The sequence below is a fragment of the Vigna unguiculata genome, chromosome 3 (assembly GCF_037176805.1).
Source record: "Vigna unguiculata cultivar grain cowpea cultivar isolate G323 ecotype 2 chromosome 3, ASM3717680v1, whole genome shotgun sequence".
In the NCBI taxonomy this organism is placed as follows: Eukaryota; Viridiplantae; Streptophyta; class Magnoliopsida; order Fabales; family Fabaceae; genus Vigna; species Vigna unguiculata.
In genome coordinates, this window is record NC_140794.1 from 804,537 (window position 1) to 830,205 (window position 25,669).

At 33.7% G+C, this 25,669-nt stretch overlaps 4 protein-coding genes across 4 annotated transcripts; 2 read left to right on the forward strand and 2 right to left on the reverse strand.

Moving 5' to 3' along the window:
* Positions 1-444: 444 nt before the first annotated feature.
* Positions 445-8,721, forward strand: LOC114178318 (protein VAC14 homolog). Its single transcript, XM_028064150.2, has 20 exons — positions 445-862; positions 968-1,081; positions 1,192-1,257; positions 2,017-2,106; positions 2,193-2,312; positions 2,474-2,502; positions 2,782-2,924; positions 3,016-3,110; positions 3,376-3,462; positions 3,649-3,756; positions 3,883-3,974; positions 4,118-4,199; positions 4,278-4,343; positions 5,084-5,199; positions 5,295-5,415; positions 6,133-6,294; positions 6,475-6,603; positions 7,279-7,347; positions 7,779-8,066; positions 8,261-8,721. Exons 1-20 carry the CDS (start codon positions 773-775, stop codon positions 8,354-8,356), a joined length of 2,163 nt encoding a protein of 720 aa, XP_027919951.1. The 5' UTR covers positions 445-772; the 3' UTR covers positions 8,357-8,721.
* Positions 8,722-9,007: 286 nt separating this feature from the next.
* LOC114178319 (ankyrin repeat-containing protein At2g01680-like) lies at positions 9,008-12,300 on the reverse strand. The gene is made up of 3 exons (XM_028064151.2): positions 11,565-12,300; positions 10,510-10,919; positions 9,008-10,140 (listed from the first exon to the last, which is right to left on the reverse strand). The coding sequence occupies exons 1-3, from the start codon at positions 11,866-11,868 to the stop codon at positions 9,265-9,267; spliced, it is 1,590 nt and encodes a 529-aa protein (XP_027919952.1). The 5' UTR covers positions 11,869-12,300; the 3' UTR covers positions 9,008-9,264.
* A 2,605-nt stretch (positions 12,301-14,905) lies between these two features.
* On the reverse strand, positions 14,906-19,544 carry LOC114178247 (ubiquitin fusion degradation protein 1 B-like). The gene is made up of 10 exons (XM_028064049.2): positions 19,407-19,544; positions 18,874-18,938; positions 18,304-18,381; positions 17,042-17,066; positions 16,914-16,946; positions 16,684-16,805; positions 16,445-16,575; positions 15,752-15,975; positions 15,336-15,592; positions 14,906-15,215 (listed from the first exon to the last, which is right to left on the reverse strand). The coding sequence occupies exons 2-10, from the start codon at positions 18,874-18,876 to the stop codon at positions 15,126-15,128; spliced, it is 963 nt and encodes a 320-aa protein (XP_027919850.1). The 5' UTR covers positions 18,877-18,938; positions 19,407-19,544; the 3' UTR covers positions 14,906-15,125.
* Positions 19,545-21,005: 1,461 nt separating this feature from the next.
* LOC114179548 (EF hand calcium-binding protein family) lies at positions 21,006-21,871 on the forward strand. Its single transcript, XM_028065919.2, has one exon. It carries the CDS (start codon positions 21,170-21,172, stop codon positions 21,737-21,739), a length of 570 nt encoding a protein of 189 aa, XP_027921720.1. The 5' UTR covers positions 21,006-21,169; the 3' UTR covers positions 21,740-21,871.
* The last annotated feature ends 3,798 nt before the right edge of the window (positions 21,872-25,669 follow it).

Genomic DNA, 25,669 nt, shown 5'->3' on the forward strand with positions numbered 1-25,669 from the left:
GGTGGTAGGTTGACACCTATATTTATTTGACATGTCTTTTTTTTAATATAAGAATGAAAAATAATATTAAAGTATAAAAGTGTGAATTTTTTTTTTCAAAATGATTTCGTATTATTTTAACCTAAAAGATGCAGTTATGATTTTATGCGAGCAAATGTTTTACGAAAATAAAAAAAAAATTAGTTAAAGTTAGTTAAAAATGTGAACAACAATACTAAATAATATGATAAAAGAGAATATTATATTCCAGACACTTTTGTGACTTGTGAATTGAATAGTTTTCATTGAAAAATAAGTTGTTTAATATTAATATTTAAGAAAGAGTAAAATAAATAATATATATATATATATATATGTGAAAATATTGGAATTATAGTTATTATGTTATAATAGTATATTATTATTAATATGAAAAGGATCTTAAAAGAGTCGACAAAACTTTCAACCATTTAAATTTGGGAAAAAATTTAGGTCCCGTTTTCAATTTCTTCTCGTTTCAATTCACGAATTTTATCAGATCTGATTCATCCGAATTCCAATTTTCCAATTGAAGTCGCTTTCCACGTCACTCGTTATCCCGTTATCCCGAAAAAAAGAAACTTGAATTTTCGATTTGGTTTGTGATCCCAAAAAGAAAGAAAGGGAAATCTACAAGAAGAGAGAAAACAGCAACATGTTTCGCTTTGAGCAGGAGAAGATCCGAAAACGAGTTTGATTATAAAGTTGTTTTCTTTTCGATAATCTAAGAGTTTTCAGCTTGGTGGGTGTTGTCATGGCCGACGCTCTCTCGTTGATTCCGGCAGCCGTGCTTCGCAACCTTGCTGACAAGCTCTACGAGAAGCGTAAAAATGCAGCTCTTGATGTTTGTCCTCTGTGCCTTTTTCGCTGTTCTTATTTTATTTTTGCAATTTGCACAATTTGGGGTTTTAGGGTTTTGGATGTTGATAGTAGATGTGTGGTTGTGTAGATTGAGGGGATAGTGAAGCAGCTAGCTACCGCTGGGGATCATGATAAAATAACAGCTGTTATCAATTTGTTGACTACGGAATTTACTTATTCACCACAAGCCAATCACCGGAAGGTATTTTTTGTTTATGGGAAATTTTATTGATTTTGTTTAATTTGACTTCAATACATTGGTCATATTGTGTGCTGGTTGATTTATTTTTTCTAAAAAAAAAATGAATGAAGGGAGGATTGATAGGATTAGCAGCTGCAACTGTTGGGTTGACTTCTGAAGCCGCTCAGCATCTTGAGGTACCAATTTTTTGAATTTTTGTTTTATTAATCTGGTTTGTCTGTCTATCTTGGTTTACACGTTCAATTCTTTCTTTCCGGGCAGTCATGCTAAATTCATAATGCATGCTTGTTGCAAATGGATTTGTAATAGCTCTAACTCCGAATGAAAACTGTAAAACTGTTAAAAGTTATATTCAGATGAGCGTTGCAAAATTTATTCTGAACAAAATTGGTTTTGGTTAAAATTTATTTTGAAGTAATGTGTTTTACATTTTGGGCTTTTTTTATTATAAATTCTAGTTAATAGTAAAACTTCTAGTGTAATTTTTTTATCAATCTAAAATCTACCTAAAATTGTTTCAAGTTAAACTCAATTCTGGACCATGATAGTATCCTCAATCTGGAACCAAACATTTGAAATTAATCGAAAATCACGGGGTATTTTAATGTGATTGGCGATCTAACAAACGTGAAACAAAACACACAGTTAATGGAGATGTATTCTTTTGGAATGAATTTATTTGAAAATATATTAATGTTGGGCCAATTTAAACTTGTATTAAGTGTTTATGAAATAAGAACTTTTTAAAAAAATCACTTATTTAAGAATCAGATAGGATGTACTTGTCGAAATAAGCAGAAAACTGTTTATTTTTATTAAATGAACACCTATTTAAAAAAAAAAAATAAGCACAAATAAACCAGGTCATTATCCTTTACTTTGTTGTTGAGCTTATTTTAACAGGACTATTCACATGTAATTATTGTACCTGACAGCAAATTGTGCCCCCTGTGTTAAATTCTTTCTCTGACCAAGATAGCAGAGTTCGTTATTATGCTTGCGAAGCACTTTATAACATTGCCAAGGTGAGAATTTGATTGTGCTGACATATCTACAATTCAACCTGATCATATACTATACTCTAATGTGCGTCTTTTTAATTTTATGTCAGGTTGTGAGAGGGGATTTTATTATTTTCTTCAATCAGATCTTTGATGCGTTATGCAAGCTTTCAGCAGACTCAGATGCCAATGTACAAAGTGCTGCTCACCTCTTAGATAGGCTTGTGAAGGTATTTTTTTCTCTTGAAGTCCAATAAAGTGTTTGTATTCCTTTGTTTATGTGCAACGACTAACATATGCTGAATAGGGTTGATCTGACTGTGATTTGATAGCTGTTTCCTTTAGGTGAACTGATGATTTAACTAATCTAAATATTGCTTTATTGGAACAGGATATTGTGACTGAAAGTGATCAGTTCAGGTGCATCATTCTCTCAAGTCTATTTATTATATGTTTCTCTGTATCTGGTGTTTTAAATTTTTGAAAGAGTTGGTAGGCAAACAAACCTCTGAATGTAATTTTTTGAACAGAGCTTCGTTAGGCGAGAATTGTAAACACCAAAAGGTGTGAAACAATCTCGTATTAACTTAAGCAACTTTCACTTTTTGTAACCAAAATGAAATATTGAAAGTCAATCTATTCCATCTCACTTGAACTTACACTGCCTCGTTCCCTTCCTTCTTGTTTTTTGATCTTTAGTATTGAAGAATTTATACCACTGTTGAGGGAGCGCATGAATGTTTTGAATCCTTATGTCCGCCAGTTTTTGGTAGGATGGATTACTGTATTGGATAGTGTCCCAGATATTGACATGCTGGGGTTTCTTCCGGATTTTCTTGATGGTATGTGAATTATTTGAAGAATGGTCATTTTCTTTCGCAACGTTCTGTACAAAATTAAAGTCTACCACCTAATCATCTATAAACATCTCAGGCTTGTTTAATATGTTGAGTGATTCAAGTCATGAAATACGTCAACAAGCTGATTCAGCTCTTTCGGAGTTTCTTCAAGAGATTAAAAACTCCCCAGTAAGGCTCCTGTTTATGTATTTTTCCTCTTTTGCTTGAGTTGTAATGCTTTTATCACTTTTATCTGCACGAGTAAAATTTATTGCATCTATTATCCACTTTTATATCGTTCCTCTAATCCGTCTTTTAGAATTGATATACCTATTAGCTAGCAGTTGCGTTGATTAGTTGAGCTGTGCCTCATTATCATCTACTACTTTGACACAAAATGCAAAGTTTTTTGTTCATTTGTCATTTTCTGACTCGAGCAGTGCTACTCTTGAAGTCTGTAGATTATGGTCGCATGGCAGAAATCCTGGTACAAAGGGCTGGTTCTCCTGATGAATTTACTAGGCTAACAGCTATCACATGGGTAAGTGGTATTGCTATTCTTTGGCTTGAGAGTAAATTATTTGCTCGTATAATAATACTTTGTGCATGGGGTTCACATCTCGACTAATAATTCTTTTATTTCAAAAGAAACATTGTTAGTTACTTGTGTTTGTTTGTATTTATTAAATTAAAAAATTTAAATAAAATATGTATCTCATTTTAACAGATAAATGAGTTTGTGAAGCTTGGTGGAGATCAGCTTGTTCCATACTATGCTGATATTCTTGGAGCCATTTTACCTTGTATATCAGATAAAGAAGAGAAAATCAGAGTTGTAGGTTTTTGAGCTTTTTTTCTTTCCTTATCTGCTGTTTTGCTTCTGTTTTCCATTTTCTTAATGAAATTGTTTCCTTCTATTTAAAAATAGTAATTTTGAAATTGTCTATGCCTTGTGTTTAAGGTTGCTCGTGAAACCAATGAAGAGCTACGTGCCCTCAAAGCGGACCCAGCTGAAGCGTTTGATGTAGGAGCAATCCTCTCGATTGCCAGGAGGTGTAGTTTTCTTACCTGGGTGGTTTGGCCAATGTTGATCCTACTGAGAAATGATTATGAGGGTCCTTTCTATTTAGCCAACTACTCTATTTTGCACTGATTATGCTGTAATCTGATTTTTGGGATGATTTTTGACTGATCAGGCAATTATCTAGTGAATGGGAGGGTACTCGAATCGAAGCTTTGCACTGGATATTAACCCTTTTAAAAAAATATCGTAACGAGGTGACTTGATTGCCATTTTTGTTCATGTGAAATGCTCTGTAGTGGCTTTTTGTGTGATCTCCTTTGGGTCTGAAACAGGTTTTGCAATATCTGAATGACATATTTGACACCCTGCTCAAAGCACTTTCAGATCCATCGGATCAGGTATTGTTGTTGTCCAAATATAATTTTTTATCTCTTTCATCAATTAACTCATTTATCAAAAATATTTTTTGAAATGTGTTTTATTCACGCACTTGTCTTATGGATAAGCTATACTATTATTTGATAAAACCATATGGATGAGTTGCTGTCTTCATCATTTTTTTCGTGAAGTGCTCTGGCATTCATTCCCTGCTTCCTCCGCCCATTTTTCGAGATGTAATAAAATTGCTTTTATAAATAAGTGATTGGCGAGGCTCTTGAGTTACCCCAGGCCTCTGAATCAAGTCTCATTAACTCATGTTTTTGTAGGTTGTACCATCCTTTAGAATTGTTGGTACTGGGTGGGTAAAGCTTGAAGTTTGAGTAAATTTACAGATCAAAACTTGACCATATCTTGTAATCAGATGCTACGCAAAAAGAGTCGAAATTTTTGTGCCATTCTTGCTTGATGTTTTTATATTTAATTTTCCTGTATAGAATGATTTCCTATTCTTCTTCCTCATATGTACCTCGTTTTCATTTGTTAGTGTAATGGTTTTTTATTTCTCGGGAAAAGAATTGGGTGTTTGTTGTGGGTGGACTTGTCATATGTACCTTTTTGGCTCCTGATTCTTGACTGCAAATAAAAACAATGTTTTTATTTTGGAAGTTTATCCTATCCTTAATTGTAGTGTTCTTCACTCTGAACATCAAAACTCACTTGAACTGTCAGTGATTTGTTTATGTTTTTTATTGAATAGGTTGTTCTTCTTGTTCTTGACGTTCATGCATGCATAGCAAAAGATCCTCAGCATTTTCGGCAACTTGTTGTTTTCCTGATGCACAATTTCCGGGTAGACAATTCCCTTTTGGAGAAGTAAGCATCTGTTTTCCTCCATCCAATATATTCTTATGTTATATATTCTTTTTGAAGTATGTTTTTTTTATTAATTTTAACTTGCGACATTCTAGACGTGGTGCTTTGATAATTCGCCGGCTTTGCGTGCTTTTGAATGCTGAGAGAGTCTACCGTGAACTTTCCACTATACTCGAAGGGGAGTCTGACCTGGATTTTGCTTCAATTATGGTCCAGGTGGGTTATGAACTTTTGGGTAATCTTATAAAATCTTGCTTTTGGATGTATACTTGACTTCAACATCCATTTTGTTATTTAATATTGTACTCAAAGTCTCATGAAATGTGATAATCTATACTTCATAATTGATGTCGGGATCAATAGTTCTTACTCAATTTATGCTTCATTTTATGCATTTTTTTTTTCCTTTTCATGATCATGACCAATGTAGTCAAAATCAGTAGATTACTTGTAGAATTGCGAGATCACGTGTAATTGTGACAGAAAAATCAGAGATCTACCTGCTAGATTGCAAAAATGGTGAAGTGAGCTTGGAAACGGTTTTGTATTTGTCCATATTAGAAAGGGTTTTGGTTTAAAACCGTTGCCCAATGGTTAAAAAAGAAACTAAAATAAATAACGAAAAGTCATATTTTGTGAACTTCGTGTACTTAAACGACTTATGCTTGCACCAAACAGTTCCCCTTTTTTTGTTGATTATTTTCCCTCAAGTCCTCGAGACATTGACATCTTATGGGTTATGATGAACATATGTTTGATTAATTATTTTTACAGTGTAACTGATTTTTATTCACTTATGTTATTTCCATGGGTATATATATATGACATACTTATGATTTTTAGAGTCCTTCACAATGCTAACTATAATCTTTATTTTGACTCATGTCCTTAACTTATTTTCATGTGCTTGACCTACCCCTTTCAAATTTACAGGCTCTAAATTTGATATTACTCACATCATCCGAACTGTCCGAGATTCGATATCTTTTGAAGCAATCACTGGTTGATCCTGCTGGGAAGGATTTATATGTTTCTTTGTATGCCTCGTGGTGTCATTCTCCAATGGCAATTATAAGTCTCTGCTTATTAGCTCAGGTAAATGCACACACACATACGTATATATGTATGTATGTATTATTTATCTTTTAACTCACATTTTTGCATTCAGAAACATTGACATTTTTAAACAACGCCATTTGTGGATGAAAGGTAGCTTAGCTTTTATTTGGATCATGTGCCCCCTTTTTTTGATATATGAATTGTCTTCCTCAACAGACTTACCAACATGCGAGTGCTGTGATCCAGTCTCTGGTTGAAGAGGATATTAATGTCAAATTCTTAGTCCAGCTTGATAAATTGATTCGCTTGCTGGAAACTCCAATATTTGCTTATCTAAGATTGCAGGTACTTAATTGAATCCTTTACGCATACCTACGTTCTTGTAGAACATCTATTTTGCATTTAGTGTGATAAAATATGATCAACATGGTGGTGTTTGTTTTATGTTTCTGATGAAGGCTGACGGTTGACAATCTTATCTTTTGTTTCTTTTTCTTCGCTAAAATGGTATTTTAATTTGTATGTCCTGTTACAACTTTCATTTCTCTTGCCCCGTACCAAAATTAACGCTTCCTGTTTGGATTTAACCCATATTTCAGATGCAGTCATTTATTCACCCCCTCCCTAAAACTTATTTTGTGTTATTCATTTTGCATCTTAGAGTTCATTTGGGTAACCTGGGAGAGGACTTCTTGTAAAGTAAATTGAGAGTAATATCCTTTGGCTGGTGTTTCTTTTTCATTGAAAGGGAAAACGAATATGGAGAAATGTATGATTATGTTACAATCCAGATAGCTGGTTGCTATTATTTTTGGTGGCTCTCAATTTCTTTCACGATGAAGTCATATAATGTTGTTTCCAACCAAGCCTCACTTCCTACCAAGAATATGGTCGATCCTCATAACAGATTTTATCCTTCTTTTGTTGTATGAGATAAATCCCTTTTGTATCAACATTGTAATGGATATTACATTTTTAATCATTTCTCTCATGTACCTGAATTATAATTTCATTTTACAGCTTCTAGAACCCGGAAGATATCCATGGCTGTTTAAAGCATTGTATGGTCTTCTGATGTTGCTTCCTCAGGTCTTTGTGTAACTTCAACAACTTTTTTCTCTTTTTATTTAATGCATGCAATTCCTAGACTTCTAGCATTGTTAATCTTTACCTTTTTTGTAAGCATCTATGATTGACATTTTGTTTCATAACACCATGTTTAAGGACGGGTGTACATCATTACATTTTATTTATAATTCATATATCTGTCCACTTAATCTACCTATATTTCCTATTGTATGAAGAGACAGGATATGCATTCATAGGTAGTCAATAATATTATTAAAATTGTCCATCCACTTTCTTCACCTGCACATATTTTTGCATTAATGTTGAGTTGCTTACCCTGACGTTCAAAGAATGGGTGGACTGTATCCTAGTGTAAATCAATTTGTCTAATTTTTTGAATGTGTAAACTCTCTTTAAATTTTGCTTATACAAATGGGTTTGATATTATGCAGCAAAGTGCTGCCTTCAAGATTCTCAAAACTCGCTTAAAAGCCGTGCCATCATACTCCTTCAATGGTGAGCAATTGAAAAAAACATCCTCGGGGAATCCCTATAATTTTCTCCAAAACATGTCTGGTGGATCTCAAATCAATGAGGATGGTGAAGTAGCTTTGGATCGTGGGAACTCACTTAATGGGATAAATTTTGCTGCAAGGTTACAACAGTTTCAGCAAATGCAACACCAGCATCGTGTGCATTTCAAAACACAGACGCCCAAAACTTCCTCCTCCTCTTCAAAGGTGGCTACCTTGTTCATTGTGCATGTTACTACTTTTAGAGACTGTTATTTAGAAGCTAACACATATTTTCTATGAGAGGAGTTCAATTATTTTCACTTCATTGAAGTTCTGTTTATGGAAAAGTTTATCTCATACAATTACTGTTTCTGTATTTTCTCACTCCAGAGTTGCGTTTTCTTTGTTTTAAAATGCAGGAGGCACAGAGACACGAAGAACCGAAGCAACCTCAGTTGAGTGAGGTTAATGCTGTTGCTCCTTCAAGATCATCTAAAAGAGCCCAGGGTAGCTAGAACATTACTCATTGCCCATATTGAGTCAATCTTATTGTGCACTGATCCCAGTGTATGTGAACTTTGAATGGGATCGGGATTGATTTGTAAAATTGTAAATCATAATAGCTCCTTTCATTGTACTTATCATAGAAGGTTGGGGTGGTGAAGGGGATGGGTTTTTGGAATCATCATGAATATAAAGCTTGGGCTTTTCTGGGCTATTCTTTTGACCTTGTAATCGAAGTGTATACCCACGTGGTTCTGTTGTTTTTGTTGAAAACCATGTGGGCTAGAGGGGATATTTTATTTAGAAAAATTGCTTTTTGTTTATCGTGTCATGTGCTGCCATATATATAATAATATAACAAAGAATTAGCTGCTTAGTTGTTCTTCTATTTGGTTTGATTTCATTCTGTAACGACAATATTATTGCCTGTTTCAAACAAGGGTTGAACTTTTCTCTCTAAATTTATTTTTTTAAGCTTAGGTAAATTGAACAAGGGTTTCACCTTTTTCTTTTCAACAAGTCTAACTTCATACGCTTTAGTTTTCTTTAGCTTCTGTAATAAAAGCTCAAGTAATCACTAACTGTAATTCTAACTATGGATTGAAATAGACTCATGGCCATAGAAGATCCAGTCACAAGGTGCAATGTAATGCAAGTGAAAATTTACACCGTATAAGACTATTCTTTCTGGATTTTTTTTATTACATATACATAAATCTACAAGTGTTGATTATTGATTATGATAACATACTAGCAAATGCAAACCCAACCGATATGCCTAGCAGTACAGCCTGAAACGAAAAACTGCAAACTCAAGAAGAATGATGAAATCCCATGTTCACACTTAGGAGGGGATGTCAGTTTCAGTTAAAAGGTTGAAACATGCTGGTATGTTGTGTGGTAACTATAATCCTCGGTTTCACAGGGCATAGATCTTCTCAATGTCAGAATCGTACTCATCCAAGTCTGATATATTTGCAGAGTAAGACCATGAAAAAGATTTGCTTCCACTTGCTCTCTTGATCCGTCTCTGGGAATCACTGCGGAAAATACCGAAATGTTGTCGAAAAACAAAGTAGCACATGCTTAACAGAGTCCCTACAAGAATAGGTACTCCCAAAATGGTTATGGTAACCGCCATCCATGTTTTCCCTCCAACAACCTCAAAAGCTATGGCTAGAAAAGCACCACAAGTGCAAGCACATGCAGCCCACATCAACTTGTTAACCACTGACACAATCTGCTTTTGAGCTCTTGTGTCCCAAGCCACCAAAGTTATTTGAACTACCACAACTGCAAGAGAAATGAATAGGGATGTGGAATTCAGAAAGCAGAAAACTTGGAAACTAAGGTGATCTGCTATGTTAGCTTTTCCGATTTCTTCTCCGGGTTTCACTTGATATTGACCCGGCAAATTGAAGATGGCCAAGAAGGCTATTGAGGCAAAAAGAACAGCAACCACCGTGACAGAATTAATGGTGTTTTGAACTGCCTCTCTGTGAAGTTTCTTCAGTTCCTTCGCAATTCCAGAAACCCTTCGACGAGTCGTTTCGTTTTGTATAAGTTGCGACTGCACCTCGTGTTTTATGTCACTCACGGTTCTCTTAAGTTCCATTGCTTCGTCTACTTTCCCAACATGTCTTGCATGCTTCGCTCCGTATTCTGCAAGGGCTTCTTGGATTTCCAAAGCTGAATCTCCATATGCCAGTTTATCTGCCAAATCCAACGCTGTTTCCTGCTGCTTGTTGATGGCATTAACATCCATGGCAGAATAGCTTAGCAAAAGAATCACTATCTGAAAAAGAAAAAAAAAAAACTAAGTGTCAGTATAGCCAGGAAACAAATTCATTCACATAATTGATCAACAAATGTCGAGTTTCACATGTTCTTGTATTTGTTAAGAAGTAAATTTTAAGTCTAACTCAACCTCACAAAATCAATTTATAAGATGAGTGAGGTTTACATCCAATTATATATTATGAAATTCCATTATCTCGATGTAGAACTTTCAATGGCATAGTCTTAAAATCATCCCATGCCAATCTTGGATTTTCCCATTTTCCAAACTGGCAACTTATTTACGTTCCAGAAAACTAATATCTTATAGACAAGTATAATGAAAGCAAAGCAAGTATGATAACAAAAAGAAATGTGAAATTCTAACCTGTGAACGGGCTTTCCTTGTAGCCATGTGAAGAGCTGTATTACCCTTTTTATCTCGCTCATTCAATATAGAAGGATCAGCTAGTAATATCTCCTCCACCACTGAAGTACACTGTCCTTTGACAGCCATATGAAGTGCAGTTTGACCCTTTTTATCTTTTATGCATACAATTCCAGGATCCCGAGCAATAAGTGCTTTTACAATACGAACCACACCATACCGGGCAGCATTGTGCAATGAAGTTTTTCCATTTTTCCTAACAATAAACATTGAACTCACATCAACATCCAAGATGGCATTCACCACATCCAAATGGTCTTGAACTGCAGCAGAATATAGAGGACTGGTGTTTGAGGAGTCGCATAACTTGCACACCTCAGGCCAAGTACTCAGAAGCTCCCTCACAATATCTGAAAATAGATTGCCAATCATAACTATGTCATAATTGAAACATGATAATAAAAATTGCATCCAAGACTACCATAGATAATAACTTGTTACTCAGCAGGCAATCAAAGCAGACTTCAGAACTCAGAATGCAAATCAGAAAGAAAAAATCAACACTGAGGACACATCTATAGTAATTCATGATTTTGGTGCATTTGTATTTGACAGCTCCTCATACAAAGAAAGAAGCAACAACTAGATACATGGCAGACGTTATTTGGCAACATTTTTTACCAATTTTTCTGAGATATTATACGTAGAATGGGTATGGGAAGGTCTTCCCCACCAAGTTAAACGTTGGGGTATAAGCACATATGCTTGAATTCCAACACCAAGATTGCATCATAAGAGATAATGGCTATCTGATTCTGGTAGAAACATTTAGAATTTGTAGTAATGGATACAGATACTATCATAAGGAGATGAAACTCGTCATAGGGCAGTGAGAACATGCGGTGTCAGAAATTCATCATAAAAAAAGAGAATCATCAAAAACTACCATTAAAAAAGTTTGTGAATTAACTGAATTAACAGCAATATCCAGCTCTTCCTAACAAGAAAGGATTCAATCCAAATGAAAACAAATAAAATAAAATAAAAATACCAACCTAGATGACCACGTTTTGCAGCAACATGAAAGGCGTTCATATCAGACTTGGAGCGAATCTTGACGGCTTCAAAGTCACACAAGTTGAGCAAGTAGCTGAAAATCTCTTGCAGATTATTCTCTGCAGCGATGTAAAGTGCACTCTCTCCAGCATCGTTCTGAAGAGACATCACATCAGATAGCGATGACCCTTCTTCGTTCTTCACCTTCTCCACCAGTTTCTTCACCCCATCAAAGTCCCCAGATCCAACACTCGAAAATATTGATTGGTACGCTAAGAACCGCACACCCTTTGACTCCATCATGCACTTTCTCTCACTCACTCTCTCCCTCTCTCTCTCGTTTCAATTCAACAAACAAAAAAACAAAAACAGGGCCGTTGTTATTTCAGTGTTTCAGCTACCTTCCATGTACGAAACCCAGTTGCAGAAAAGCTGAAATTACAAAACTTTAATGTCTATTTCTCTGATGGAGATAGAGATGGGGAGAGAGAAGGTAGTGGGAGGGATATGGATGGATGAATGAATGGATGGTGCGCACAAAGAGAAAGGGTGATTGTGAATGCGATTCTGTGTTGCTTGCACTCAATTATTTGTTTTGGAGTGAATTTATTTATTTATTTATTGGCTTGTGTTTATCTTTAATTAATTAGTGATAAACGAGTGATGTTGAGTTGAGAAGATAGAAAGGGAAATCTTTGCATTTGCACAGAAAATCCAAGTGGGTGATGCCATTGACTTTCACAATGCGACAACACCACAAGACTCGACCACTGTAATGTGTGTCCTTCAAACTGCGTGTTGATGTCACAAACACAGTTTCATATCATTTTATGCGTGTTAATCTCAAGCAGTGCTTTTTATTTTATTTTATTTTCAATAACTCGTTTACCATTCACACAATAGTACACTAAATTATTATTTTCTTCCTTTATCTTTGAGTTAGATTTAACGTGTTATTATTATTTTCTTATTTTAACTTTGAGCTAAATTTGATGTGGTCTTCTTCTTTTTTTCATTAATTTAGCCTTATATTTTTAAGATGAGCTAAAATAGTCTTTTTATCAGAATTAACTTTGTCTATAATTTAAGTAGATATTTTTAATCACTGTTATAATTAAAATATTAAAACAACTAAAGATTATATTATGTTGATGGCGTTGAACTTATTTAGGCTCGGAGTGGTAAGTTAAAGATTAAAAGCTGATTAACGTCATCGACATTATATAATTTTTTGCGTTGAACTATTAAAAGTTGTTGTTATGCGGTGAAAATATTTAAGAAAATATGCATTTTGTATATTTTTTAGTTGTAAATAAAACTAGTAAATGACTTGATTTAAAATATAAAATATTTAATCAAACTTTTAAAATGATCGAGAATTAAATTGAAACGATAATGAACTAAAATATTTACTTTTGTCTTAAAACAATGTTGTTTAGATGAAGTGGAATTATTAAGAACAGTAAAGTTATTCCTTTTAATATTTAACCAAATCACACAAAATTTGAGATGATTAATTATGTTAAAGTAATCATCTGATGTATGCATGTAAAACATGTAACTGGATGCTTGTGCTTACCTTTTTATATACTTTAAAATTTTTATAAGTTATCAGTACTATGTAAATCATATAATTAAGTTGTGAAGATGTAGACTAGAGTACTACATATAAAGTTCATTAAAACTACTTTTTTATTAAACAAGTTAATATTCTCTAATAGTATCTTGTAGTATCTCCATCAACAAGTACATAATAGATTTTTAAGTGCCACTTTAGATGTTTGTTTTACTCTAGAGACTTTGAATATAACATAACATTAGTGTTACGCGAGTAAGTTAAATTTTCAAAAACCAAACTCACAGTGATAAAAATCTAAATCAGTTTTTTGTGTCGTTTTTTCTTAGTCCATTCATTATATCAGGGATACAAATAACAAATTAAATGCATTTTATCAATTATTATTCAAAGATAATTTTACACACTTGTTTTAACTGCTGGCCAGAAAGATATCGAAACACCCTTAATATTATAAAACAAAGTAAAATATCGTTTTTAACCAAATGAATATTTAAAGAACGAGTGGTGAAAAAATTTGATCCAAGAAGGGAGTAATCCGTGGGCACCGAATAGGGATTATGATCTTTAATATAAAAATAGTGGCATATTGAGACTTTAAAAGATGGATGTGCTAATTGATGGGTATGCTAATTAAAAGATTACAAGAAAGTTTGAAGCAAATAAATGAAAAGTTAACCGATATAATTAAACGTACGAGAAGTTAAAGTAACATTTTTTCACATTAGAAAGTTTCTTTATTGATAACTAATCTCATTTATTAGAAAGTTCCTTTATTAGAAAGTCACATAACATTTATTGAATATATTATGACCCTTTCCCGTCAATCAATATATTAAAAAAACATATGTAACTACTTGACTATAATTTGGAAAGAAATTTAAACAGTTATTTGTAAGAGCAGTCCGATAAGACAATAATTAGTGTGGAAAGAAACACAAAAGCGACAAAGCACATAACTACAAATATAAAAATGAATAAATTTACAAATAAAATATATATTTTATATCTAAAATTATACGTTTTAAGTATTGGATTCCAACTATCCATATCGTTTATTTATTCGAGTTAATTTATGATAAAGGCCCACACAAACATTCAACTGGAGACGATTATATTCAAATGCTAGAGAACTTCAAAATTGTTCTTATTAGATAATTAACCAAAGTTGCTTTCGCCAAATAGTAAATTAATTATTCTATTTTAGACTATAAGAAAGAAACTTGGGATAGCTTTAGATTTCAAATTCAAAGAAAAACGCTAATATATTTGTGCACCTATATTAGTGTGTTTCTTCCTTACTAATATATATATTCAAAGAAAAACCATAGGTCTTAGATAAAGTTATTATTGAAATCTTTCAAGATCGTGCCAATTGAATTGGCAGTCCAATCGGACTTCTAATAACTATGGTTTTTCCTTGCTTTATCTAATATATCATTTCACCATCTCATTTTTTTTAAAAACACTTCTATTCTATATAACTGTTTCTAAAAATTTAAAAATTAAGAACCCAATTTATACACCCTAAGTATCCGAGTAAATGTTACCCTTCCATACACAATTGCAAACCTCGTCTCTTTACCAATCTTAAGGTTCCCTTACTTACCTCTCTTAAGAATTAGAAACTTTAAACTGTGACAGTTTGAGTTCGGACAACCCAAAACCCAACAGAAAGCAAAAGGTTATTAAATCCAACTAAAGTTTGGACTGTTCTAACTGAAAAACAAATAAGTTCGTAGTCACTTAATGAAAAATTCCATCTAATACGAACAGACCAGAACTATATTACCAAATCATGAACAAAATCTCCCTAGAGATGGCAATAACTTCATTCACAAGTAATCAAGGTAATCTAAGTATTTTCATTGGGGGCTACTGGTCTATCTACTGCTTATAATACAAAAAAAAATACAAGTTTTTGCAATAGACATGAATCCATGCAGAACGTAAGAAAAAGGACATTTAATTGACTGATATAAAATTAACCCCGTAAAGAATACTTCTTCCCTGTAAAAGCTTGAAATTTCGACTCTTCCTTCTCTTTAGGTGGCTCTGGTTTTGGCTCTTTCGCCTGCACAGACGGAAGATGTAAAATTTAACAGTCCCTCAACTACCATTATTCTAGGAGCACAAACGTAGAATCCGGAAATGATTTGAAATATTACCAAAAAGTTGCCAAAAAGCAAATTACCTTTCCGGTCTCTTTAGAACGGTTTGCATTTGACCCAAACACAAGCTTGCCCTGAGATTGACGAGCATTACTTTGTGAGCTAGAAGTCGTAGAAGACTGCGAATTGACATTTGGAACATCAGGTTTCTTGTCCTTTGACCCTGAGGAAGAAGAAACTGGAACATCAGGCTCATACTTCAAAGGTTTTCCATCCAACCGTCTCCCAGTTCCAGAAAATGGGTTGAACTTGGGCTCGGTTTCGGCAGGGGTATCCTCAGCTGCAAGGAGGAATGTGTCAGTCTTTATAACAAAAAAGAACACTAATATAATCATAATCATAAAGACATTCATTGATGATGCATTTTTTCCGACAAACACAGTTCCGATTATAAATCCAAAGAGACAATACGACAAACATGAGTCACTCAAGTGCATACCAGCCACTGGTGCCTTTCCAGTAGGATGCGGTGCAACGGGCTTTTCAGGTTCCTTGTAATCCAAGGGAGGAGCAAAGTCCACCTCGCAGTCAGTCTCAATTATGCTTATGGCATTGTCAGGCTTAGTTTCTATAATATCTATGTAATATTTTTTGTTGTTGTAAGCCACCATAATGCTATCTCCAGTAGTCAAGCAGGAAAAATTCCTCAGTGTCGTTTCTAGGCTGCATAAAAAGTACAATATATCAATCAAGATCTACCTCAAGTCACTTCAAAAAAGTAAATAAAGAACTAAATTAACAGAGGACTAGAAAATAGAGTTAAAACAAGAAAAACCATTAGGCAACAACAACAAAACTCCACATCCCAAATCGCACGTGGACAAGGAATTCACATGCTGAATTCACATCTAAACCATATTCGATATAGTCATGTGGAATAATTACTTGACCCACTTCTAAGATTGAGACCACATTACCACATCAAAGAACACAGATGCCAAATACAAAAAATCCCATAAACCAGACTGCATCAAATTCCATAAACCATTGACATTAGATCAAGCAGTGAGAATATAATGGAAAGATGGTATGAGAGGATACATATATCAGTTTATTGCATTTTCAAAAGAAAAATTCATCACCAGGGAAATAGCATAGCTTTACTATCTAAACTTAATAAACATCAACTCACATAGCTTTCGGATTGGAAATATCCAAGAAGTCCTTTGTGTGGGGCTGTAACTTAACATATGTCCCTTTTGGAAGTGTCACATTTTTCACTTTAACAATGTCCCCCTCTTGTAAAAGCATGTTCTCCATCATCTGTGTATGTAACCGGATCAATTAAAAAACTAAAAACTCAAAGCAGAACCATATTTGGTGAACCAACCTTACAACAATATTCACAAACAATTACTTTGGAATGCCTACCCAGTATGGCATGTATATCATGCCTTCCTCTGCAATGAACTCAAGAACACCACAATGAGAAACCCGCTCAGCAGCATCATTACGCAGTTCAAACAACATTGGATAATCAATATGCAGAGATGCTGCAGATACAACTTGGCATTAGAATTTGACTCTTAGGTATATATATATATATTCATCTTGAATAGAAGTAAGAAAAATAAAAACAGTTCAACAGTAACACAACTAACCGAGACGGTCAAGGGCTGATGGAGGCATTATAACTGAAGCATGACACGAATTTAGTTTTTCCATCAGATAGATGTGGAAAGGATATTTTAAAAAAACAAAAAGAACTAGTACGGACATGGAAACTTACTTTTGTCACCACTTTCAATTTGGGGCTGCGGTATTATGAGGGAAAAAATAAAAAGACAAAAAGTTAGATAATTTAAATTTACGAAAATATATGTTTCAATTTAAGAATGCCATAACTGTCAACCAGTAAACACTATAGATTAAGGTCACCTTAACTGAATATCTTAAATTTCTTTCTCTAGGTTTGACAGTTCATGCTTCCATATTCTATATTTCCAACCAGCATCCAAATATTTGTATTCTGCTATATCTTCTTATGTTCAAGGTAATATAACGGAGATATAATAATTTTGAACTATAAAGCAATATGGGTTTCAATCTACATTAACAAACTTGACAGTCTAATCAGAATTTCAATTTTCTACATTTTACGTAAACTTACTTCGCTCAACAAGTCAAAACCCACCATAATTTTCATCTGTTCATCGGTTCCTTCTCTCTCAAGCCTCTTTTGTTCCCATACAAACACTAATAAGATAAGAGAACCTCGTCACACTACCGTTGAGTTTGTTCCCCGCCATTATAAACAACCATGCACAGTGAAGCTCCGGCATAGGAAACTCTCACGTCAGACTTCCTTTGATTTTTGGTCATGTAACAAAAAATGCATGTGACTGTGACTTACGCTGGATGTTGTTCTTCCGAAGTTTCGGTGTAAATCTAGTCTAATAGTGTGATTTAGAGGTTATTTTAATTATTATTGATGCTATTTTCTATGAACTTTTAAATGTTTAAGTGTAACTTAAGAATTTCCAATCCATGTACTACCATTTAATCTTTCATCTCATCACCCCTCTAAATCCTACATAAAATCTCAATTGTGACAAAACATTTAGATTTATCAGATATATATTGATTTTCCAGATATAGACCCTTTTTTTATCCAAAAGGAAGGAGGCTTAAAGTATGCTTTTCAAAGGAGAGAGAAAGGATAACATAATGGAAAGGGATGAAGTGCATAGTAGATTTGGGAGACATAAAACCCGTTCACGTCAATGTATCCCACAACTTAATTGATTGCAGTCACCCAAAGGAACAATATTATTTTGTTTATGATAAACGACTGAATAATTGGATGAGGAGCCTAACATGAAATACCATAAATAGCACATATACGGATGTATGGTCAAATACTAGAAACAATATGCAAAAAAACATAATAATAAGAAAACTATATAAGTCATGGCTAATTTTAGTTAGCTGAAAGCAATATAATTTAAGTGTGGATTATAAGTTCAAAATGGAAAGTATAAGTAAATGAACCTTTTCGATAAAAGAAGCTGGGTAGCATCGATATATCTGCTCAAATGATGTCCCGTGATATCCATATCCGTCAAAAAACTGTGACAATATTACACATTAATTGATTAAAATGTTATAAAGAGGTAAAGTATAATTAATAGAGATGATGAAAAACATAATTCTACGAAAGACAAAGGAAGAGCCGACATATATTAATAATTGAAATCGAAACAACAAGAGAATACGGGATAATTGACTTATGGAAATGTTTTGTAATGATAAAAGGGAAACTTTAATTAATCCTTTCAGTCCGGTGTCCGCCCCAGCTTTTCGTTTTAGTCCTTATACAGTAATACTATGCATTTCAGTCCCTATGCATACGAGCATCTTCTTAATGTTTTTAGGTGTCATCCCTCCATTTTACACTTGTTTTAGGTACATGATGTGAAGGTTGGCACAGGGATAGGAATAAATTGTTTAAACATTATCTTGTTTACACATTGCAACATGTTTTCAAAAGGTTTGAAAAGGCAACTATTAGACCAACATCAAGCAACAGAGAAAAAAAAAAAGACATTTTCAGAAGCAAACCATCTTCTATTCCGCTGATTGCAGCTACACCAAGAATCAACTCTAAAATCTCCTCTCAAAGCTCCCTGTAAGAATAAACAACCACGGCCTTATATTAACAAGAGGTGAGCAGCCGACCATAAAAAATGGTGATCGAATAGCCAGAGCCAGTGTATAAATTTCGAAATGCAGACAAAATCAATTATAATGATGTTCATACATAGGTAATTTTTACACAGCGAGAATTATTATATATAATACGAAACAATTATTCAATTAAAACCGAATAACCAACATTTAAACTGAACCAGCATTATCCCAATACTCGTAAAACTCAATCACCGAATCAAGCTTACAGGAAAAGTACACACAGTTAAAAAACCCTAAGTCCGTAACAATTATGCAATCCTCCATCCTCCGATGTTAAAAAATATTGAATCATGCATTTGAATCGAATTCTAATACAAGTAAACGCAGAAGAAAGATTTGCCAGCATCAATAATTGAACAATTATTGCTTAGAAGGGAGAAGGAAACGAAAGCTAAGAAAGAAACCTTGATCTGAAGAGAGAAACCTTTTGATCTGAAGAGAGAGAACAGAGAAAGACCAAGGTAGGCAAATGGAATATAAACTATTTTGATAGAGTTGGGACTGGTGCAGTAGGTAGCAGGTGATATAGAATAGATTGTACAAGGGGAAATGGTAATCCAACCGAATGGGTTATGGCTACAGTACGTAACGCACACGCCAAATATTTGGACTGGGCCTCAATTCGGCCCAATTAAGGCTCTCGATTTCCTATAAAATAAAAACTTAAAATTATAAAATTATAGTTTATAAAATTTAAAAATAATAAAATTATACAACTAACTAAAATGATACTAAAAGAATAATAATTGCATCGGTTACTTAGTAACCGGATCGTTAAGATGTTTTTTATTACATCCTTATTTATCTATCCAAATTAACATATGATGAGATTTTGCATGTGATTGCAATGACAAATTTGAAGGATTAAGAGAGAGTAATAGTGATATTCGCGGACGAGGATATGTGAGTGGAAAGACACATTGTTTTTATATTTTTTCAGTTTTTCGCTCATTCATTTCTTGAGTGTAGTTATTAATTTTTTACTTTTTTTTTCCATTATATATTGCCATGTATTTTTTTATGGTAAAAGAATTACAAATATGTTTTTTTGTGGTAAAATAATATTTTTTAAATTTGTTACATAATTATAGGAAAAAATTTAATTTTTTTAAGTCAGTTTTGTTATTGTATTATAGGAAAAATTTTATATTTTGTTATGCCATTAACTTAAATAATATTTATTATAAAAAGTTGTAATTAATTAGGTTATAATTTTAATTTTTTTTACACCATTACACGAAAAATGATATTTATCATAAAAAAATTAGTTATTTAAATAGTTATTAGTTAGGCTTTACTTTGAATTGTAGACTAGTCAGTTTTATTGAGTTAAAAATTATATTTATGTTTAGATTAAATTAATTAATATCTTATTTAGGTTAAATTTTTTATTGCATACGAATAATTTATACTAATGAATAGAATTAAACACTTTTTAATAAAAATATCACATCTTAATTTAAAATAAAGTCATAATGTCAAATATTTACTTAATTTTATTTAAATTAATTCCCAAAATTTTGTTTTATCTTAATCTTAAAAAATACATTTTAACTTGATATATTTTTATCAATATTAATTTTTTTTAATTTAAATAATCACTCTCATTTTATTATAATATGATTTATACTATTTACAATTCAACTTACATTACTTTTATATATAAAAATAAGATAATAATCTTGTTTTTTTATCCATTAAAATTATTATTTTTTATTCTACCACACACCTTTTATTAATCTTTACCAACTTTGCTCTCATTTTTCTTCAAATGTCACTATATTTTTTCTTAATCCAAATAATTTAAATTTCATCTCTTTCTCTGTCAAATCTAATTCCTCAAAATCCACTGCTAACAACAAACACAATCTAAGTTAATAGAGAAAATTAAAAACATCAAGTTTAAAAAATAATTAAATTTATGATTACTTAATATACCATATAAATTTTATAAATGATTCAAATAAATATCTTTAAATTTAACTTCCCGAACCCGACGGTGGGAGTAGCTAACTTTGCCTAATAAGGCCTCCAAAAACAGCAAACTTAACACATTGGCCAAACTCACCCTAACCTCGAATTCATATCCATTTTTCTGCAGCTTACCAAAAACCAATTAGAAGAAACAAAGAAAATTTTCTTCACATTCCATTTCCGTTGATCAAGCATGGGTTTGAAATCTCTGTTCAACCGGGAAAGCGACGCAATATCCTCCGGCGGAGCGTCGCGATCGATATCACTGTCGATGCGGTCGCGCGGGCGGATGGCGGGGGAGCTGGAGCAGGTGTTCAAGAAGTTCGACGTGAACGGGGACGGGAAGATATCGGCGTCGGAGCTGGGGACGATGATGAGGAGCCTGGGGCAGGCAGCGACGGAGCAGGAGGTGAACAACATGATCCGGGAGGTGGACGGTGACGGTGACGGATGCATCAGCCTGCAGGAGTTCATCGAGCTGAACACCAAGGGCGTGGACTCCGAGGAGGTGATGGAGAACTTGAAGGACGCGTTCTCCGTGTTCGACATGGACGGGAACGGGTTTATCACAGCGGAGGAGCTGAACTCGGTGATGCAGAGCCTGGGGGAGGAGTGCTCCCTGGCGGAGTGCCGGAGGATGATCGGTGGCGTGGACAGAGACGGCGACGGCACCATCGACTTCGAGGAGTTCAAGGTGATGATGATGATGGGGTCCCGCCATGACACCACCGATAGAGTTAAACCACTTCCAGAAACGTATTAACCTCTTCCTATCCCTCTCCTCTCTCCCTGTACAAAAACCTATCAAGTAAATATGTTGTATGTAAATTCCTTCAATTCAAACACATGTATCTCTAAGTCTGTTTCAATTCAGATTTTTACCTTCTTCATCCAATTTCTCAGCAGATTAGTTCTTCCTTTCTTCGTTCTTTTTTACTTTTATCATTTATCATGCATGACCAATTTATTCCATTTTTATTGCGGAATTAAAATACATTTAATTGAAATGTTTTTTTAATTTAACAAGAAAGACTCTAAAATAAAATTGAAACCAAATTAATAGCTTTAAAAACGGTTTCACTGTATAGAAAACGAGAATAAATATAAGAAAATTATCATTTAGCCAATTTTGTTATCATTCATTTCATATTACTACTTTTTTATTTATCATATATCTCATCCTATTTTCTACATACATAGAAATGAAAATAAATGCAATTTATATTTGTGTTGGTATTGATCATAGGTCAAGTATAAAAGATTAGATATATCCTGGGACTACTTGACATGGTGAAATTTTGAAGTCACAAAGACATGAGTCATTTGTAAACCCAAGTAAATATCATAGGTCAAGTATAAAAGATTAGATTATATCCTGATCAGTCATTTCTAAATTTTGGATTCAGATCTTAATGTATCCATGATAATAGCGGGATCCTATGGGTATAACACCAATTTAAAATAAAAAGAATATCTTTTGTTTTATCTTAATTGACAAAACTGATTATCTGTTTATACTAATTGTCTCTAGGTATACAAATACTTATTCTAGATCATTACTACGATAAATAAAATGAATGTTTTTAACTCAATCTTTGTTAATATTTTTTTCTATAACATTAAAGAAATATCACTCATTTTAAATTTATAGTTATCATATTGTTCCAGTGGCCTAAACCCAAGTAAACGTGGGGTGTGTCGAATATGTAAAAATTACCTCTCGAACAATATTTATGGTACCATCATGAATCTTTACCTAAATGGTTAATATCTTTTAGGATAATGATATTTCAACAAAAGTATTCGACAAGTTTTTGACAAATGTAACGTGGCAGCGATTTTTTTAAGTTTTTATTACGAAAAGGTTAGTTCACACGTGCGGCGGAAAGAGAAAGGAAACTGAAATTAAATGTAAGTTAGAGAGAGAAAGTGAAGAAGAGAGAAAGGGGGAAAGTGAGGCCGGGGGGTTGCGAAGTGAGAAATCGATAGAGAGAGAGGAAGGAAGTAAGGTCGCTGGAGTTTCTGGTTCAGTGAAAGCGAGATTCCGGCAAGCATTTCGCCGTCGTTAATGGAGGATAGTTATCAGTGAAAACGAGAAAGATAGAGAGAAAGAGGGATAAAGCGAGAATGAGAAAGTGAGAGGAGTTAAGCATTGCAAATTAGTGGTGGATAATTGCAGTCATTGCCGCCGTTTAGGTGGGTTACCGGAGACAGGTCGTAGAAGAAGTCGTCGACGACGAGGAATTCGTCTTCCCGAGCTTACAATCGAACCTTTGTCAGAGCCCATTTAATTTATTTAACCCATTTAATAAAAAAATTACTTTGCATGACCCAAGCGTGATCCAATTCCAATTCAATTAATTTAGTGGGAGTGTAGCCTCACAGGACCCCAAGTAACAACCTGTTACAAAAGCGGGGAGTAAGTCGCAACTATGTGGGGAGTACACTTGAACTTTTCCAACACATTTGCCACATTGTATAAAACTTTGTTTAACTCTCGTGTTTGGAGCATTGACCATCATGTAACTCAATGACGAAGTCCAATGGACCAATTAAAATTGAATTAACTAAAGTATGTGGATTTTATATGTGCACTGAACTGTATAAACAGCTGACTCCGATGTGGGGAGTAAGGACGATGTATGTGGGGAGTTGAACCAAAGTTTTGTGAACAAAGCTGCAGGACAAGCCAAACAACTTAATTTAAATGTGGTAAAAACATTATTCCAATTTCATTCCTTAACAAAAATATTCCTTTGCATAAGCCAATTCCAATTCAATTAATTTAGTGGGAGTGTAGCCTCACAGGACACCAAGTAACAACCTGTTACAAAAGCGAGGAGTAAGTCGCAACTATATGGGGAGTACACTTGAACTTTTGCAATACTACTTCCACATTGAATAAAAACTATTCTTAGGTTGCCTTTATCGAGCATTGACCATCATGTAACTCAATCACGAAGTGCAGTTGACCAATTAAAATTGAATGAAAGGAATTATGTGGTTTTTATATGTACACACAATTGTATAAACAGCTCACGCCGATCTGGGGAGTAAGGACTCTGTATGTGGGGAGTTGAACCAAATTGTTTTGAACAAAGTTGCAGGACAAACCAATTAACTTAATTAAAATGTGGTAAATAAGTTATTCGTATTTCATTCCTTAAGAAAATATTCGTTTGCATAACCCAATTCCAATTCAATTAATTAAGTGGGAGTGTAGCCTCACAGGACCCCAAGTAAAAACCTGTTACAAAAGCGGAGAGTTAGTCGCCCTTATGTGGGGAGTACACTCCAACTTTTTCAATATTGCTTCCACATTGAATAAAAACTCTTGTTAAATCGCCTTATTCAAGCATTCACCATGATGTAACTCAATGACGAAGTCAATCACGAAGTCCAGTGCACCAATTAATATTGCATTCACTAAATTTTGTGCTTTTTCAACTACACAAACCAGTAAAAAACATTTGACACAGATATGGGGACTTACGCATACATATGTGGGGAGTAAAGTGAAACTTTTTTAACAAAGCTGCAGAAAAAGCAAACACAATTAATATAATGTGTAAACAGATCATTCATCTTTGATTTAGCCCAAAAATATTCCTTTCCATTATCCAATCCCAATTCAAGTAATTTGGTGGGAGTGTAGACTTACTAAAGCCAAAATTCAAACCTCTAATGGTAAGTGGGGAGTTAAGTGCACCTACGTGGGGAGTGGAGTTCAACTTAATCAGTACTGCTTGCATATTCTATACAACTTTATTTAAATCTCCTTATTGGAGCATAAACAATTATGCAAATTATTGACGAAGTCCACACCGCCAATTAACACTGCATTCACTGAATTTTGTGCTTTTTCAACTCCGCAATAATGTGTAAAACATGTCACGCAGATGTGGGGACTTATGCATATATATATATATATATATATATATATATATATATATATATATATATATATATATATATATATATATGGGGAGTTTGGGCAAACTTTTCTAAGAAAGCTGGAAAAAAAACCCAATACAATGATTTTAAATTTAGTAAATACATCATTAATATTCGATTCAGTCAGACATATATTCCTTACAATTATCCAATTCCAACCCAATTAAATCTGTCGGTACTGTAGCCAAAGAAGAACCAAAATAAAAACCTCAAACCAAAGCGGGGAGTTAGGACAAATTATGTGGGGAGTAGAGTTCATGATTATGATTACTGCATATGGATTGTCAAATGATCATTCATTTGACAATGATCATCCTTTTACGATCAATGATCATTCATTCAATAAGTGACATAGGCATTTCCCTCATCAAACCTGCATTCATTTAACTGCTTGGTTTGTTCATTGTCCACTTCTAAATAAATGTAAACATACATTAACTGGGACTAAACCACTAATATGTGGGCACCAGTGGTGGGTTTTCGTATTTGCACTTCAATAACTTCAAAACATTTGAACCTGTTGTTTTAAACTGACATAGAATTGTCATTCACACATTCCACAATCTACAATTATTGGAAGCTGAACCATATAAATGGACTCACGAGGGTGGTTGTGGTCATCCCACAGTATAAACTACATATTACTAAATGTAAATAGTCACTTACACTATACATTCAACTACAGAATATTCATTCAGTGACACACAGTCTCTACACTAGACCTGAATGTTTAAAAAAA